Source organism: Pleurodeles waltl, chromosome 3_1 (assembly GCF_031143425.1).
Source record: "Pleurodeles waltl isolate 20211129_DDA chromosome 3_1, aPleWal1.hap1.20221129, whole genome shotgun sequence".
Classification (NCBI taxonomy): domain Eukaryota; kingdom Metazoa; phylum Chordata; class Amphibia; order Caudata; family Salamandridae; genus Pleurodeles; species Pleurodeles waltl.
In genome coordinates, this window is record NC_090440.1 from 262,040,608 (window position 1) to 262,056,730 (window position 16,123).

General features: G+C 44.1%; 1 protein-coding gene across 1 annotated transcript in view; it reads right to left on the bottom strand.

Annotated features, from left to right (window-relative positions):
- The window catches only part of SEC11A (SEC11 homolog A, signal peptidase complex subunit), a 139,269-nt gene that overhangs the window by 95,573 nt on the left and 27,573 nt on the right, over positions 1-16,123 (bottom strand). The window contains exon 2 of the mRNA XM_069222351.1: positions 8,535-8,644. Coding sequence (XP_069078452.1) covers positions 8,535-8,644 — 110 coding nt within the window. The remainder of the gene's footprint in view (positions 1-8,534; positions 8,645-16,123) is intronic.

Genomic DNA, 16,123 nt, shown 5'->3' on the forward strand with positions numbered 1-16,123 from the left:
ATTGGCAGAGGCATGCACCCTAACCAAGTAGGGACCACAATCCTAGTCAGGGTAAGTCACAACACAACCTAAAGTGTCCTGTGCTCACCCTCCAGTAGCTTGGCACAGAGCAGACAGACTCAACTTAAAGGCAATGTGTAGAGTATTTGTGCAATGAATAATACAGTAGCACTGTATAAACACCACAAAATGTAGTCCACACCAATTCAGAAAAATAGATATTATTTATCTGAACAGAACAAGACCAAAACTACAAAGATCCAATATGCCCAAGTCAAGATATCACTTTTTTAGGAGGTTTAAGTAAGTCTTAATCCAAAGGAATCAATGGATGTATCTCTTTAGCACAAAGTACCTGGCATGCATCAAAAATAACAATGCTGCAGGAGAGATGAGGCATCGGAAAGTAAAGCAATGCGTAGATTTTTCTGGTGCGGTGGAGATGATGCATCAATTCTTTCCTCGCAGGCAAGGTGATGGCCTTGGTTCCCTACTGCGGTGCTGGGTTGGATGGCAAATTGACACCTAGGGACGATGTGTGGAAAATCTAAAAGCGCTGAGATGATGAAAAATGGGCTTCGTTGATTCTGCAGGTGCTAGGTCTGTTTTTCAGCCGCGAAACAGGTGCTGTGTAATTTCTGCAGCTGTTGCTTTGTTTTTCTTGCACAGTGTATTTTCTCTCTTAGGTGAAGTCTTTAAAGGCCTTGAGACTAACAGGAAACAAGATGACAAGCCCTTAGAAATCACTTGTTGGGGGAAGACAAAGTCCTTCCAGCAGAGTAAGGAGGCAGCAGGGCAACAAGCAGGAGAGCAGTCCTTCCACAGCCCCAGTATATGTCTACCCAAATGTGCCTTTGAAGTGTAGGAGACTTTAAAGAGTGGTTTTGAAGTCCAACAGTTCCCCTTTCAACCCAGCCCTGTCTGTCTGCCAGGAGACCTGTGGGGGGTTACCAGTCCTTTGTGTGAGGTCAGGCCACTAGCCTTTGAAGTGTAAGTGAGAGCCTCTCCACCCTTCCTGCCCAGGAAGACCCATCAGTAAGCAGATGAATGAAGATGCAGCAGAGTGTCCTGTGTTTATGGCTCGCTGGGTTAAGTGCACAAGGGGGAGCTGTCAACCAGCAAAGACCAGATATGGATTGGAGACAGGCTGTGAGGGACCGAGAGCAGTAAGTGCACAGAAATGCCTACTTCCTTAAAGTAGCATTTCTAAAATATTAATGGCAAATCCAACTTCACTAGTAAATCAGGATTTATCACCACCATTCCAACAACACCAAACATGACAATGGCCTCTTTTCAGATCAGAAGTTAACACATAAAAGTATATAAAGGAATTTCCAATGCTGGACTATGAGAAGAGCAGGCTTCACAATGGTGAAAAACGACCTTGGTTGTTTTTCACCACCAGGACATGTAAAACTTACAAGTACATGTCCTGCATTTTATTTACAAAGCACCCTGTTCTATGGGCTACCTATGGCCTACCTTAGGGGAAACGTATATGTAATAAAAGGGGAGTTTAAGACTTGGCAAGTAGTTTTAAATGCCAAGACGAAATGACAGTGACAATGCACACACAGGCCTTGTAATGGCAGGGCTGAGACATGGTTTAGGTGCTACTTACGATGGTGGCACAATCAGTGCTGCAGGCATACAAGTAGCATTTAATTTGCAGGCCCTACTAGGGACTTATAGGTAAATTAAATATGCCAACTGGGTTGCGGCCAATGTTACCATGTTTAGAGAGAAGGCTCATGCACCTTAGCACTAGTTGGCAGTGGCAAAGTACCCAGAGTCCTAAAGCCAAAAAAGACGATGTCCGAAAAAGAAGAGGAAGAAGGCAAAGCATTTGGTGTGACCTTTCAGATAGTGCTATTTTCCAACACAATAAAAACACTACTTTCAATGGGAAAACTATAAAGGTTCCCTGTTGAGTCCCTTTATGAAAATTAAGAATAAATTAAGGTCCCACTGACACACAAAGGAAGTTGGAGGATATAGATTTATCAGTCCCAATAAAAAAAAAAAAACAACAGCTGCACCACCTCCAGTGGCAGCTGAAAGGAGCTCAGATGTGCCCGCTTAATCTTCAGGCGTGTAGGTAGGGGCTCTAGAGATTGGGATGCAGTACTAATCCTTATGAATGGGAGGAGCAGATGGGTATGAATTGCCGCCTGAGCGGGAGACACAGGGAGAAGCGAAGGTTTGTTTACAACACACTCTTTGGCCAATCCATGGCAACAAGAATGATTTGGACCTGATCTTTGTGAATCTTTCCCAGAACTAGAGGCATCAAGGGTATAGAGTAAGCTACGTACAGTGCAGCTGAAAGCTCAACCTGAAACGTGTCCCCCAAGACTCTTATCAACAGATACTGGAGGGCACAGAACTACTGCCATTGATCATTCTCGGACAAGGCAAACAAACTCACCCGAGGAGTGCCCCATAGGGCAAAGATGTCCTGGACTCTCTCTGGTAAAAGATGCCATTCATGGCCAGCAAGTTGCCGCCAGCTCAACTGTCAGCCCTGACATTCAGAGACCAGGTAGGTGATCTGCAATGAGCCAGGTCCCATGGCGGTTAGCCGAAGACCACAGTTAATGTTTCCAGGCATAGGAGGCGAGACACTATTCCCCATTGCTTGTTGACATACCATGTCACTGTCAAGTTTTCAGTCATGACATTTGATGGAAGGCCCTAAGCGCCAGCTGAATTCCCCACAGTTACAACAGGGTGATGTGAAGAACCTGCTCTTCGGAGATCAGAGGCCTCTGACATCTACTATCGCAGCTACAGCTAGAAGGGGAATGAAGGCCATCTCGCAAGCGAGGTTTAACTCATCCCGCCACCAAATCACTTTCGCGGCAGCGCTTGGAAAGATCGCGATTGAGCCAGGGAGGTTTCCCTCGTACTGTAGCCACTGCCTGTGGAGGGATCACTAGAGGGCCATCATATGCTAATGTGAGTGTGTGACTAGGAGAACACAAATCTGGGAATCTCAGGGCCCCTCAGGACTGGGACTCGTGTCTCGCTGGAAAAATGGGAACTAATGATATGCCTAGGTGCAGTGCAGTCCATCAGAGAGAACCTCTTGAAAGTGCTTCTTCAAATATTCAAGTACATGAGGCACCATCAAATGGGCTTGTGTGTAACAAGCCAGCAGGCAGTTTGCATTCAAAGATTTCATAGCCATGCTACCTGCTGAGAAAATATTCTTCCCCCGCACTTTAAGCAGTTTGGATTCCTTATCTTAGGGGACTTTGGGAAATACTGCTTGTGACTGCTCTGAGGAACAAGAACCTTGGGCAACCAAACTGTCTAGTCAAGGGTGGGGTGAGAGAAAGGATGGGTCTCCAGGAGCAGGACGGTTTTGACTTGCCACTTGGTGGTTGACTACTGCAGTAGACAATGGCTTCTCTAATGGTGCTAAGACCAGGTCCAGTAAGGTGCTGCTGAAGGGCACTAGGGGTTCTTAAGTTAGCTGTGCCTGGAGGAGAACCTCAATAAGGACATTGGTTGTCGCCTCAAATGAATTAAGTTGCACAATGAGAACCTCTGATGCTTTCCGGACCATAGAATGGAGGGACATAACTTTTGGCAGCGGCTGCCCAGCAGGAAAACTCCAATTCCATAGCCAGTGAGATGTCCATTCCACTGGCAGAGGACAACCCAGGAATTTCATAACGATTAGCAACCTCAACATCTCCACCTGGGTAATAGTCTAAAGGTTTGGAATCAGATATTTTGCCTGTAGCTCTCTTTCTTCAACATTTGAGCTTTCCTACAGGATCTATGTGGTGGAGGAGCAGCTGCTTCCAAGAACAGCCACAATGGTGGTGGCGAAGGTGGTGTTGGTAGATTCTGCGGCGGCACCAGCCATGTGTTGATGGTATGACTGGATATTTGGCCACCTGTGTAACAGCTAGGGTGGGAAGAAAGTGGGCCTGCAGGGTGGTGGCGAGAGTGGATTATGGGGATGGCAAAGAACAAGGGAGAGTGTTAACTTTCCGCTATTAAAAATGGGAAAATGTTCTACTGCACGACGCCATAACAGAAGAAGAAAAATCCAGACCGGTCAGCTAAGAATATAGTTCACTCATGGAAGTAGAATAAGAAAATAAGTTACTTACCTTTAACTGTAGTTGTCCAATATTGGTTTCACATGCTTAAATCATTCCCCATTGTCAAAGTGGGAGTCCCACAGTACAATAGAAAGCAGTATTTTAAACCAACATAGAAGAAACAGCTTATTCACGCCATTTGAAAGAACTTAGAGTCCAGCCAATAGCACCCTTTAGAACCCTCACCACAGAGGCTCCAGTTCCTCCGATTTTCAAGGACAAGTGTGATATAATACGGATGAGAAATAAGGGGAGACTCTATGGTGAGGAGGGTGGGTTACATGTGAATCTATGAAAGATACCAGTACTGGAGAACTACAGTTAAAAGGTAAGTAACTAATTTTCTTCTCCAGTATTACATCTTTCATTGATTCACATGCTTGAATCAGAATAGTAATCAGTTACTGTATTTGTATACCTTTTATAGCATCAGCACAAATACAGGCCTCAAAAAAACCATAAAATTGTTACTAGACCCTGCAGGTCCAGTGACTCGAATAAGCTACTCGACCTAACTGTAACGTATTTGACCCATAAACGTGTCTCAAATTGTGTGATCCTTGGCAAATATTTTAGTTTACAGAGTCGCCTTTTCCTTCATTCTCACATATGAGTGCACCTTCAAACGTGTGAGTTCAGCATTTCTGCTGTACAAAAAACCTCTTATGTTTTATTCAACAGACTAAACGTTTACTCCATGTATAATACGAATCTAGCCCACATATAGGGTACACATTATCCGCAACTTGTCTTAGTTTACTACTAGCATTGCCATCAGGGCATAAGTATTTCCAAGTTTATGTTTAAACACTCACTTTTAATAAATGTTTTACTAAAGTATGGTGTGGTAGCTCACTGTCATTACAGACAGTAAATTAACAAGAAATGTCCACAAACCTTCCCACCAACTTGCAGCTTTACTGATAAAACTATGTAGCGTATTAATAAACTATGGAAACCGGCATTCAGGAAACATATTTATCATTTGTACATCACCAAGTAAAATGTTCTTATTTGTTTTCATCTTATAAAAATATTTTTTTCATCACAGTGAAGCACAAAAAGTGGTCTTTCACAGCTACTGGCATGCATTGTGAAATTTTGAAATGTTTGTACAGTTGACTTACTTATATGTTGTGTGTTAGGAAAAACCCACACAGCCTTTCCTTTCACACTTTTCACAACAGGTGAGACAGGTTACCTTACAAAATCCTGGAAGTCCGCAGTCAGAATGAAAAAAAGACAACCCTGACCTTTGACCGCTAATTTCTGACGACAGAGCAAATTTGACAATAGGAAGATTTAAAGGTCTATTTTTTCACTTTCTGACTGAACAGAACACATGTTCTTTGTCAACTCACCAGAAGGGGCGGGTAGGACCTAAAAATAGCTCGACCTGATTATGTGACTCGCCATTGCAAGCAGGTGAGTAGATTTTGAGGCCTGATAAATAGCGGATGGTAGGTAACAAAATCTATATAGAAAATACCCATATGCAGTTAAATAGACAAAGGCACTCCAGCAAACAAAGCAGCTGATGTGGAAACTAACCTAGTTGAGTGCGCCTTGGTTTTAGCTGTCAGTGGCTTGCCAGCTTTGAGGGGAAAAACTGGATCGCGGATGAGGTCCATTGAGCAATGGTTGCTTTTGTGACTTGGGCACCATTACAAATGTGTCCATAAGAGACCAACTGTTGGTCAGTCCTGATCTGTTTCGAGCAGTGCAAGTAGAAATTTAGACATCGTTTTATAACTAGCAAATGCAGTGATCTCTCTGCTGGCAATATCGGATTTGGGAAGAAAGTTTCCAATACTACAGGTTAATTCAGTGAAAATCCAAAGGGATCTTGTAGATAAACATTGGATTGGTTCTGAGACTTACAGAATCATCTGTAAAGCGCAAGAAAGGTTCTTGAATTGTAAAAGTCTGTATCTCACTTACGCTTCTGGTTGGAAGTCAGAGCTAAGAGTAGCGCAACTTTCCATGTGAGGAACTGGAGGTCTGCTCTATGTATGGGTTCCAATAGATCCTTTATGACCTGAGATATAACTACATTCAGGTACCAGTATAGGGGATGGGCCATTAACAGAGGAAAGACTCTGAACAATCCTTTCATAAATTGTTTGATGATTCTGCTTGAGCACAAAGAGAATATGATCAACATCTATATGTTGATATTGCAGTAAAATGCACATTAATAGATGCATGCACCAATCCTGACTGTGCTAGGGAGAGGAGATAGGGTAGTATCTGCTCAGGTGATGCTTGCAGAGGATGTAAGTTTAATTTCTGGCACCACAGGCAGAAACAATTCTATTTCAGTCTACATGTTTTTATCGTGGCATCTTCCCTTTCAGGGAATGTCCCTGCAGTCCTGAGGAATATTCAGATTCTGGAATGAATGGAATTCAGAAGCCATGAACATAAGTGGAGTGAAGTCGGATCTGGATCAAAAACCTGGCCTTGGCTCATTGTTAAGAGTGTTTGGGATGTTGCAGGTGAATCTGGGTGGACTCTGACAGGAGGAGAAGCTCCATGAAACAATGTCGCCTAGGACATCTGAGTGCTATCAGGGCGATGCAACACCTCTCTGCTTTCATTTTGCTGAGAACCCTTGGTAAAAGATGTGTCGGGGAGGGGGCTGGGGAGACCATATGCATAGATTATCAAGTATCTGATTGAAATGGCATTCCCCCACTACTTTGGATGACAATGTCAACTTGCATGGGACTGGCTTTTGCGGTTCTTGCTTGTTGCAAATATCTAGTGCTGGCTTGCACCTGAGAGAGCAGATCTTGTTGAGCATTAATTGGTCCAGGTCCCATTCATGGCAGGTGTTCTTTGCCCTCCTTAGCGTGTCCGCTAAGAGGTTGTTTGTTTTAGGAACATGTTTCACTTCGAGTGTTATCCTGTGTACCACTGTCCAGTTTCAGATTTCCTGAGCTTTCCTGGTAAAAGCTACCGATCTTGGGGCCCCCCCCGGGTGAATGCTGGTGGTATTGTCTGTGCCAACCAACACTGAGGCACCTCCTATTCTTGGCAGGAAAGCTTGGAAGCTGAGATAAATTGCCTTGAGCTAAAGTTGATTCACATGCCTGGTCCCTTGGATCAGAGACCAGATTCCCCGAATCTATAGATCTTGAAGATATCCACCCCAGCTCTCTAGGGAAGCTTCCATGGTTATGACACAGTCAGGTAGTTGGGGCAGGAACGTGAGGCCTTTTGAGATGGTCTGGTTGTGACAGCTGACTCAGAGCTGCTATCATGCTTGGTTGTAGGAAAGTATTGTCTTTCTTGGCATGGTTACCCCCATTGTCTGCCTGTTATTGTGTTTGAATGTGTCTACTGAGATCCTGCTAACCAGGACCCCAGTAGTTATGCTCCATTCTGTAAACTGTACCTTTTTCTTCCCACAACTGGCATACTAGTCCCCCCCCATGTAAGTCCCTAGTATATGGTACCTAGGTATCCAGGGCATTTGGGTCCCAGGGGAACCCTATCGGCTGCAGCAGTTATTCTGCCACCCATAGGGAGCCCATGAAAAAGGTTCTGCAGGTCTGCCATTGCAGTATGCGTGAAACACGTGCATACATCCGTTTTCACTACAAGCCACCGGTATGCTTTGAAGGGTACATTTGGTTTTATTTTTCATGTAATTAGCACTGTACCACTCATACTAACACCTAATTCACTCACATTGCGCTGTTATACAGGAGCACCTTGATTACTTTAAATTGTAGAATTTAAGTTTCCAATAAATGTGATATATTACTCCCAAACTTCTTAGGTACAGAATGTTCTTTATTGTGCAAACACTGTCGTGGAGGTTAATTCATATCCTATCCCCGGAGGGACCTAAAGATTTTTCTGTTACAAAATCCTGGAGAAGGAAGTTATGAATCAACTTTAGCTACTGGTCAAATGATAATTTGCCAAACGCTCTCCAGTTGAGCTTACAGGGACTAAAACTACTGAACACACAAAACCCATGACCATCAACAAAGCACTGGGATAAAAACATATCTGTTATGAATCACGTTTCTTCTCAGCTCCAATTTGAAAAGTGCCCTGCAAACTTTCAGATCATATCGAACTATGACCAAATTAATTTTTAAAGGCACTATAATATTCAATTGTTCTTTTCGTGACAATGGCATGCAATCAGAATAAAGCCTACTGTTGCAAAAAATATTCTATTAGCCATTCAAACTAGCATTTGACGTGCGAGTATGTGTAACGGCATATGATTTTTAAGAATTGGCTGGGGGCCTGTGATTCTGTCACAAAATCCTGCGTGATTTTCAATGCTGTTGGGGGTTCTGGCCGATCCATGTTAGAACAAAAGCAGTCACAAAACGTTTAAATTGAATATATTCATATATTAAAAGTAAGGAAAGAACAACAAACGTTTACCTGAGAACCACTACGATGGGGCTTTCACTTCCTGTAATTACCATTAACCCTTTCCAGATCATTAAAGCCGAAGAGACAATCATCCCAAAATTTAACACTTGATAGTACAGCTGAAACAACAGAAGGGGCAAGGTGTTAAGAAAAACAAAGGGAGAATGGCAACAAGAAATTGAAAATCATTTGAAAACGAGTTGTCTCGTTGTTAACAAGAGATGGCAGAAGATTGCCACCAGAGGGCTTACATTATGAGGTACAGAGTTTTAGATTACAACAAAGCAGTCGGGCAGACATGGACCTAAAAGCATAGTGAAAAGAAAATGCTTTAAGAGGTCACAAAAACATCTTAAAAATATTTTCTTCCTGAACAAGAGCAGTGATGAACGGCAGTTAAAAGAACCAAAGCCAAAAGTAAATACACAGAATAAAGCAAAGTAAGGGTTAACAAAATTCCTTCACGGAGTGTTTGTTGCTAAAGATTTAGAGCACCCAAACCTGCACACTTACTACAGATTGTAAGAAGTACGGCATTATAACATATTTGGACAGTGGTACTTGCCATCTCCATGCAGGTCATGGCCAACTCAAACTTTCATTTAATTTTCCTGGCCATCATTCTTAGGGTCGAGCCTGCATCGCATGCGCTTGTGCATGCGTTTTGCTAGCGAGACGCTTTAGGAATTAGAAAAGGGCTCAGAGCCCCGTCCATGTCACGTCAGTGTCTTTCATTGGTTCGTGGGCTTGCCTATTAAAATCTGATTGCTTTCATTAGTGGAAGGTACTCATATGTCATGCCTTTTCCAGTGGTTAGCCCTCCTTCTCGAGCGCAGTGACCATTAACAGAACATTACTCAACCGAACCATACAGCCTATCGGACATGCTTCAGCCTGCTACACTACTCTTCCATCTGCAACGCTCTGCTGAATAGCTCAGATTATCGGCGTGAGCAGCACCTTGCCACAAGGTGGCTCTCTACTACCTTTTCTGCCTAATCAGCACACCGTTTCAATACGAAAATATTTTTAATCAGTTAAATTACCAAATACAAATCATGTGGAAGGGCCTCTCCCAGCACTACGGGAAAAGTATTGCTTGAAAATAAGAAGCTGAGGAGTATATGTGTCAGATTGGAGATATCTAGGTGAACGCACAGTTTAATTGTAATCCATGTCTTGTATATGCAGAACTTTGACTTTGTTTGTTCTCTGCTCAATGCAATACAAAAATAAATATTTTAAAAAAATGACCAAATACAAATCAGTACAGATCACAATAGAAATGCCCTTTCTGAAAGTTAAAATATATTTTGAATGCCCATGCATACTTCGGTTGAGAATATTAATTGCGTTTGAACTGCTTTAAAAATGCATTACGAATTTCCAAAACTAACTAGTAAAAGTTCTCAGTTTAAAACCTTATGTGGAACACTGGTTTGCAATCGAGAGAATTGTTTTGCAATATGCACACTGCAAACAATCATTATAAGTTGCTTGCAGATTTTATGGTGACTCGTGAATTAACACATTAAGTAAGTTACTGGATGCACGAGATTTCAAGTCAAACCTTTAAAAAAAATTAGGAGTACAATGCATTTTAGGTTATTGCTATTTCAAAACTCGACTAATTTATTTTGTCAAAATGACTACTTCATTAATCTTCAGCCTGCAATGCAGCACAGCAGATGCAAGGTCTGCCCCTTGAGCCTGGTAAGTTATGGAGACTGACCAGCCCGATCCTACAGGCCTCTCAGGAGTCTCGATGCCCCAGAGGCCTCTCATATGCAGTCAAGCCATGTAGTTCTCTCTTTTTAGGGTCGAGCCTGCGTCGCATGAGCTGGAGCATGCATTTCACTTGTGAGATGCTTTAGGAGTAAGAAAAGGGCTCGGAGCCCCGTCCACGTCACGTCAAGTGTCTTTCATTGGTTCGTGGGGTTGCCTATTAAAATCGGCTTGCTTTCATTAGTGGAAGGCATGCATATGACATGCACTTTCCGGTGGTTAGCCCTACTCGAGCGCAGCGACCAAGTACTGAGAACATGCGATGCTCGCTGTTTCCCGTCAGGTTTGTGGACTACTTTTTATCTTTTGTTTGCAGCGCGATCTCGCTTGGCAGAAGTTGAGCGCTTTGCATAATATCGCCCCCGTTATCTAGGTAACTGCACTTTTGGCGATAGGTTTCACTATGAGTTTACTGTAGCAGCCCTGTTTTTTTCTTTCAATGTCGCAAGAAAAATCCAGTTAGGAGTTTACAACTGCTAATAGCTGTAACTCGGAGAAATGCGAGACCCTAGTGCATTGCAAATGCTTGTTTGAAGAAGTAGTCATCAAGTAGAACATATTGGTAAATGAGGATGGGGACTAAAAAAATGATGCCTTGAGAGCCATGAATGAAAACTGGCTTAGTACAGGCCACTGCTCTCCTAAAGGCGTCTCTGTCCATGAAGCACAATGGCAAAGGGCTGTGGCCACTCATCTTACCCCTAGCACTAGCTACTGTTCTGGAAGTAACTGACACCACAAGTAGTCCAGGGACACTCAGGAAACGGCTGCCTTGCCAAAAGGGAGGTTATAGAGGAGGAGCCAGGACATAGAAAGGAACAGAGGCTAGGGAGGAGAAATGGAGAAGCCACAGGGACTGAAGTAGTAAGAGGGAGGTGAAGGAGTGGATGGGAATAGTGAATATTGGAATAAGGTAAACATGAGAAAGTAAGAAAGGAAGACAGAAAATAGTTGGGAGGGGTGATTAGAATATGAATATGAGTGACATGAACACAAAGAGGAAATGACAAAAAAGTGACATGGACTGCACTAACAAAAGCAGAGTTTTTCAAAGAGCTAGATAGAGAGGCAGGCAGAAAAACAATTGCCATGAAATACGTGCATCTGTGGCAAGTGTAATATTACACTTATTATTACTGCTAAACGGAGAGGCGTCCATCTCGCTAAAGCCCGCTTCGCTCACTCAGTTTCCAGCATTAGTGTGATATTACATTGCTCTTGGATGCTTCAAAAGGAGTTAAGATTCAGTGTGATTTAGGAATAAAGAACTACAATTCTTAAAAGAGTCAGTAACTATCTTGGCCAAACTTTGAAGGTTTCTGTATGTATTTAGAATGGTGAGTGGCGAGTAAAACAATACTTCATACGGCACAAGTTACTATGTGTTTTTATTCCACAGACATTTCCTTCATAAGTATAGAACACGTTTTATTATTATATATAAAGTGAAAAAAAATCTGTTTGAGCAATTATACCGACCACAACATTACTGTCCCTGATTTTGATTAACCAGAGTTTGTTGCAAATCTGTGCACAGGTTTTACATTTCAACATCCATGAACATTTAAAACACCAGGATCAAGAATAATAGAATAAAAACATCCCCTTGAAAAAATACAGAGCATTAGAAAAATATGAAGGGATCACAGTGATCTACCTGAACACTGTTAAGCCATATTTAAACTTGGGCTTATTCTAAGTGGTGCTGTGAACAATGCAGTTTGCTAATGGCTTCTGTGTGTCTGAGCGGAATAGGCATCTGCAAACCTTGAAAGATTATGTAAATTATGTTATGTCAACTGGATTTGTAAAGCGCTGCTTATCAACCATTACTGTATCCAGGCACACGAACAGATAAAAATGTGTGCGTGCCGTTTTAGTTAAAGAGCCAGGTCTTCAGCCTCTTTCGGAATTCAAGAAGCAAAGAGGAGGCTCTGATATGTAGGGGGCGGTCGTTCCATGTTTTGGGAATGATGTGGGAGAAAGCTAGCCCCCTGTTCTGCTTTTGCAGATCCGGGGTGTGTGTGTGTGCACAAGAGGAAAAAGAGAGGCTGAGTGCAGGTGTCTTAGTGAGTTGGTGGAAGTGAAGGCGGTTATTGAGGTATGCTGGCCCTATCTTGTGTAGCGCCCTGTATACATGTCTGAAGAGTTTGACCTGGCAGTGTCTGTGTATCAAAGTGGAATACTAAGGTGTGGCACGATGTGGGTGCGATGCAGAGGTCTTGGATGAGTCTTGCTGCGGCATTCTGGATGGTCTGAAGTCAGAAAAGGTGGTTAGAGATTCAGTTGTAGGGAGCACTGCCGTAGTCTAGTCTGCCTGTGACAAGGTCTTGAGTCACTATACACCTGGTGTTCATGGGTATGCATTTAAATATTTGTCTGAGGGTGCGAAGTATATGAAAGCAGAAGGAACCGACTACATTTACTTGTACTGCCAGATTGAGATTGTAGGCTAAAAGGACTGCTAGGTTTCTTGCCTAGCAAATAGGTGTTGGTGTAGGACCAAGCTCTGACAGCCAACGGGTGGAGTCCTAGGGAGAGTTCCTGTTCTCGAAAATGTATGGTAGGAGAACTACCCTATTCGTGCCTCACTCTTCTAATATCAATGCAACAGTTTGTTTCTCTCAACCTTAAGTATCACTTTGCCTATATAAACAAACATTTAGGCTTCTCAGAAGTTTTGTTCCTATAAAAATGTATTTTCTATATGGAGGTTCGTAGCTCCCTTCTGCCATTTCTAAAAGGTATAAAGAAGATACTATAACCCAATTTGTTGATCCTGCTTTTAGTGACCTCAGAGGGAGAAGTCAATATTGTCTGGATTCAAACTCGTACCTGGAGATCACATCATATGTTAGCAAGTAGTATAGGGTAAAAACCAAATGGTAGAGGACAGGTGGTGGCAGCAGCAGTAAAGGAGAAGTTACTCACCTACCATAATGCCTGATCTGGTAGACACAATATCAAGTTGCAGATTCCTTACCTTAGAATTTCCCCAAGGCGTCAGTCTGGATCGGAGATTTTTCTTGAGCAGTACTTCTGTGTGCCGTTAGGTGGCGTTGATCAGCTCCGCATCAGTCATCAGGTGTGCCGTATATGATATTGCGGGTCCGAAATAGGCACTACCATGGCGCGCTAACGTTAGTTTCTTTTCACGACTTTCCACTCCAAAAGTTCAGAGCCATGAAGAACACTGACCACTGGTGTGTCAAAACTAGGGCCCTGAAAAGGGAAGTCCCTGTCCCTAGAAATCAGTTTGCAAAGCGGGAAGGATGGGTCAGTCGGTAAGTAAATGCAACTGAAATATGTCTCTACCAAATAAGGTGTTACATCTAGTTGCATATTCCTTAACTTAGAATAGATGGATACCCAAGCAATACTTGCCTTGGCGGTGGGTCTGCGAGCCAAGATCACACCAGAAAGTCCTGCAAGACTGAACAGGCAAAATGCCCGTCCCTGCAGATCTGACTGTCCAGGCAGTCGTGTTAGGTAAACATGTGCAGAGATGCCCACATTACCGCCTGACAGATGTTAACAGCTTTAGCTCTGGTAGAATGAGCATGCAAACCTGACAGGGTTGCTTCGTAGCCAATGTATAGCACATTTTAACGCAGATTCTGACCTGTCTGGAAATGGTTCTCCTCTCCACTGACCCACATAACCAACAAAGAGTTTATCATCCATCTGGAACTCTTCAGTACGTTAACACTAGAACACCAACGCTCTTTTTGGGTCCAGGCAGTGGAGCCTATCTTCTTCTTTAGAAGGATGTGGGGTGTGCGTAAAAAGTAGGCAAGGTGATGGATTGGCCTACATGGAAGGGCATGACCACTTTTGGCAGAAAGGAGGCCGGAGTGCTCAACTAGGCATTGTCAGCTGAGTTTGTCCGCTCTGACATTCAGAGAGCCCGCCAGATGTTGAACCACCATGGATATGCTCTGCTGTTCCAGCCACCTCCAGAGGTTCTTGACAAAAGGTCCACGACCCTACTCTGTCCTGCTTTTTGCAGTACCATATGGCGGTGGTGTTGTCTGTGAACACCAGCACCATCTTTTCCTTGATACAGGGAAGAAATGCTTTCAATGCTAGCCGGATCGCATGGAGCTCTAAGAGGTTGATGTGGAGTCCAGACTTTGTCAGAGATCAGAGGCCTCTGATCTCCACCTCTCCCAGATGGCCACCCCATTCCAGGAGTGACAATCTGTCACTACTGTTAGAACCAGTTGGAAAAGTGAGAGGTATCTGCCTCTAACCCAATTGTGGTTTGTTAGCCACCACTGCAGATCTCGCGCAGTTCCCTCCGAGATCTGTATCATGTCGGAGAGATTCCCCTGATGCTGCACCCACTGGAACTTCAGGTCCCACAGCAGAGCCTGCATTTGCCATCTGCCTTGTGTCACCAGCAGGATGCAGGAGGCCATGAGGCCCAGCAGCCTCAGATTCGTTCTCAATGGAATCCAGGACAGAGGCTAAAACATCGGTATCATAGCCTGAATATCCTCTAATTGCCACTCAGGAGAATAAGCCTGAAACTGCATTGTGTCCATACCAGCTCCGATGAAAGACAGCATTTGAGAGGGAGTCAGGTGTGAGCATGTTTATAGTGAACCCCAGCTAATGCAGGAGGTCGGCCGTAGTCTGAAGGTGGGAGACAACAGCCTGGGGTGAGCCCGCCTTCGACAGCCAGTTGTCGAGATAGGGGAAGACTGAAACTTCTGATCTACGCAGATGAGCAGGGACCATCAAAATCACCTTGGTGAACACCCTAGGGTCGCTGGTAAGACCAAATGGGGGCACGGTGAACTAAAAGTGCTTGAAAGTGCTTGTGGCCTACCGTGAACCACAATTAACGTCTCATGGGCAGGCAGGATGGGAATATAAAACATAAGCATCCTGCAATGCTACCATCTAGTCTCCTGGGCAGACAAAACCGGAGCCAGAGTGAGCATTTTGACAATCTCCTTTTTGAGGAAGAGATTGAGGAGCAGAAAGTCTAGGATACCTAGGAGGCACCTTTCCTTTCTGAGTACTAGAAAGTAGCGTGAATAACAACCACAACCTACTTTTGGCACAGGGACCTTCTCTATGGCTCCCTTGGCCAATAGAGCTGTAACCTCCTTGCGAAGAAGTGCCAAGTGATCCTCCCTCACTTGATCATAGCACGGTGGCATGGATGGAGAACTAGTCTCAAAGGGGAGGGAGTGGCCCCTTCGGACTATATGCAAAACCCACCTGTCTGATATAATGGATTGCCAGCGGACCAGGTGATAGTGAATCCTGCTGCTAACTGGACCATGGAGGAGAAAAATCAGACTAGGAAGGTATAGAGACTGCTTGGGGTGAGTTGGTAGACTGTCCTACTGATCCAGGAGGTAGTTGAATCCCACACCGTCAGCCACGCAGCATGCGCGGTACAGTAACTAGCCGGGAATGAATGTGGTTGTGGGCCCCCTCCGCAGTCATGAAATCGTCAAAAGGCAGACTGGGGAGAACTGAGGGCCACTGCGAGGCTCAAGGACCTGGCCATCGCCCGAGAATCCTTCAGAGAACAGAGTCTGCCTTGTCTCCAAAGAGACAAGCGCCATCAAAGGGCATGCCCCTCAAGGATGCTTAGACATCCCCTGAAAAGTCAGACGTCCTCAGCCAGGCGTGGTGCCTCAGGGCCACTGTCAATTAAATTGACATGCCCAGTGAGTTGGTTGTGTCGAGTCCACAATGGACTGTGAACTTCCGTATGTCTCTCCGATCGGCAACAGCCTGAGAGAGTACAGCCTGGACCTCCTATGCGACCTGTGGCAAAAACACGCGCAACA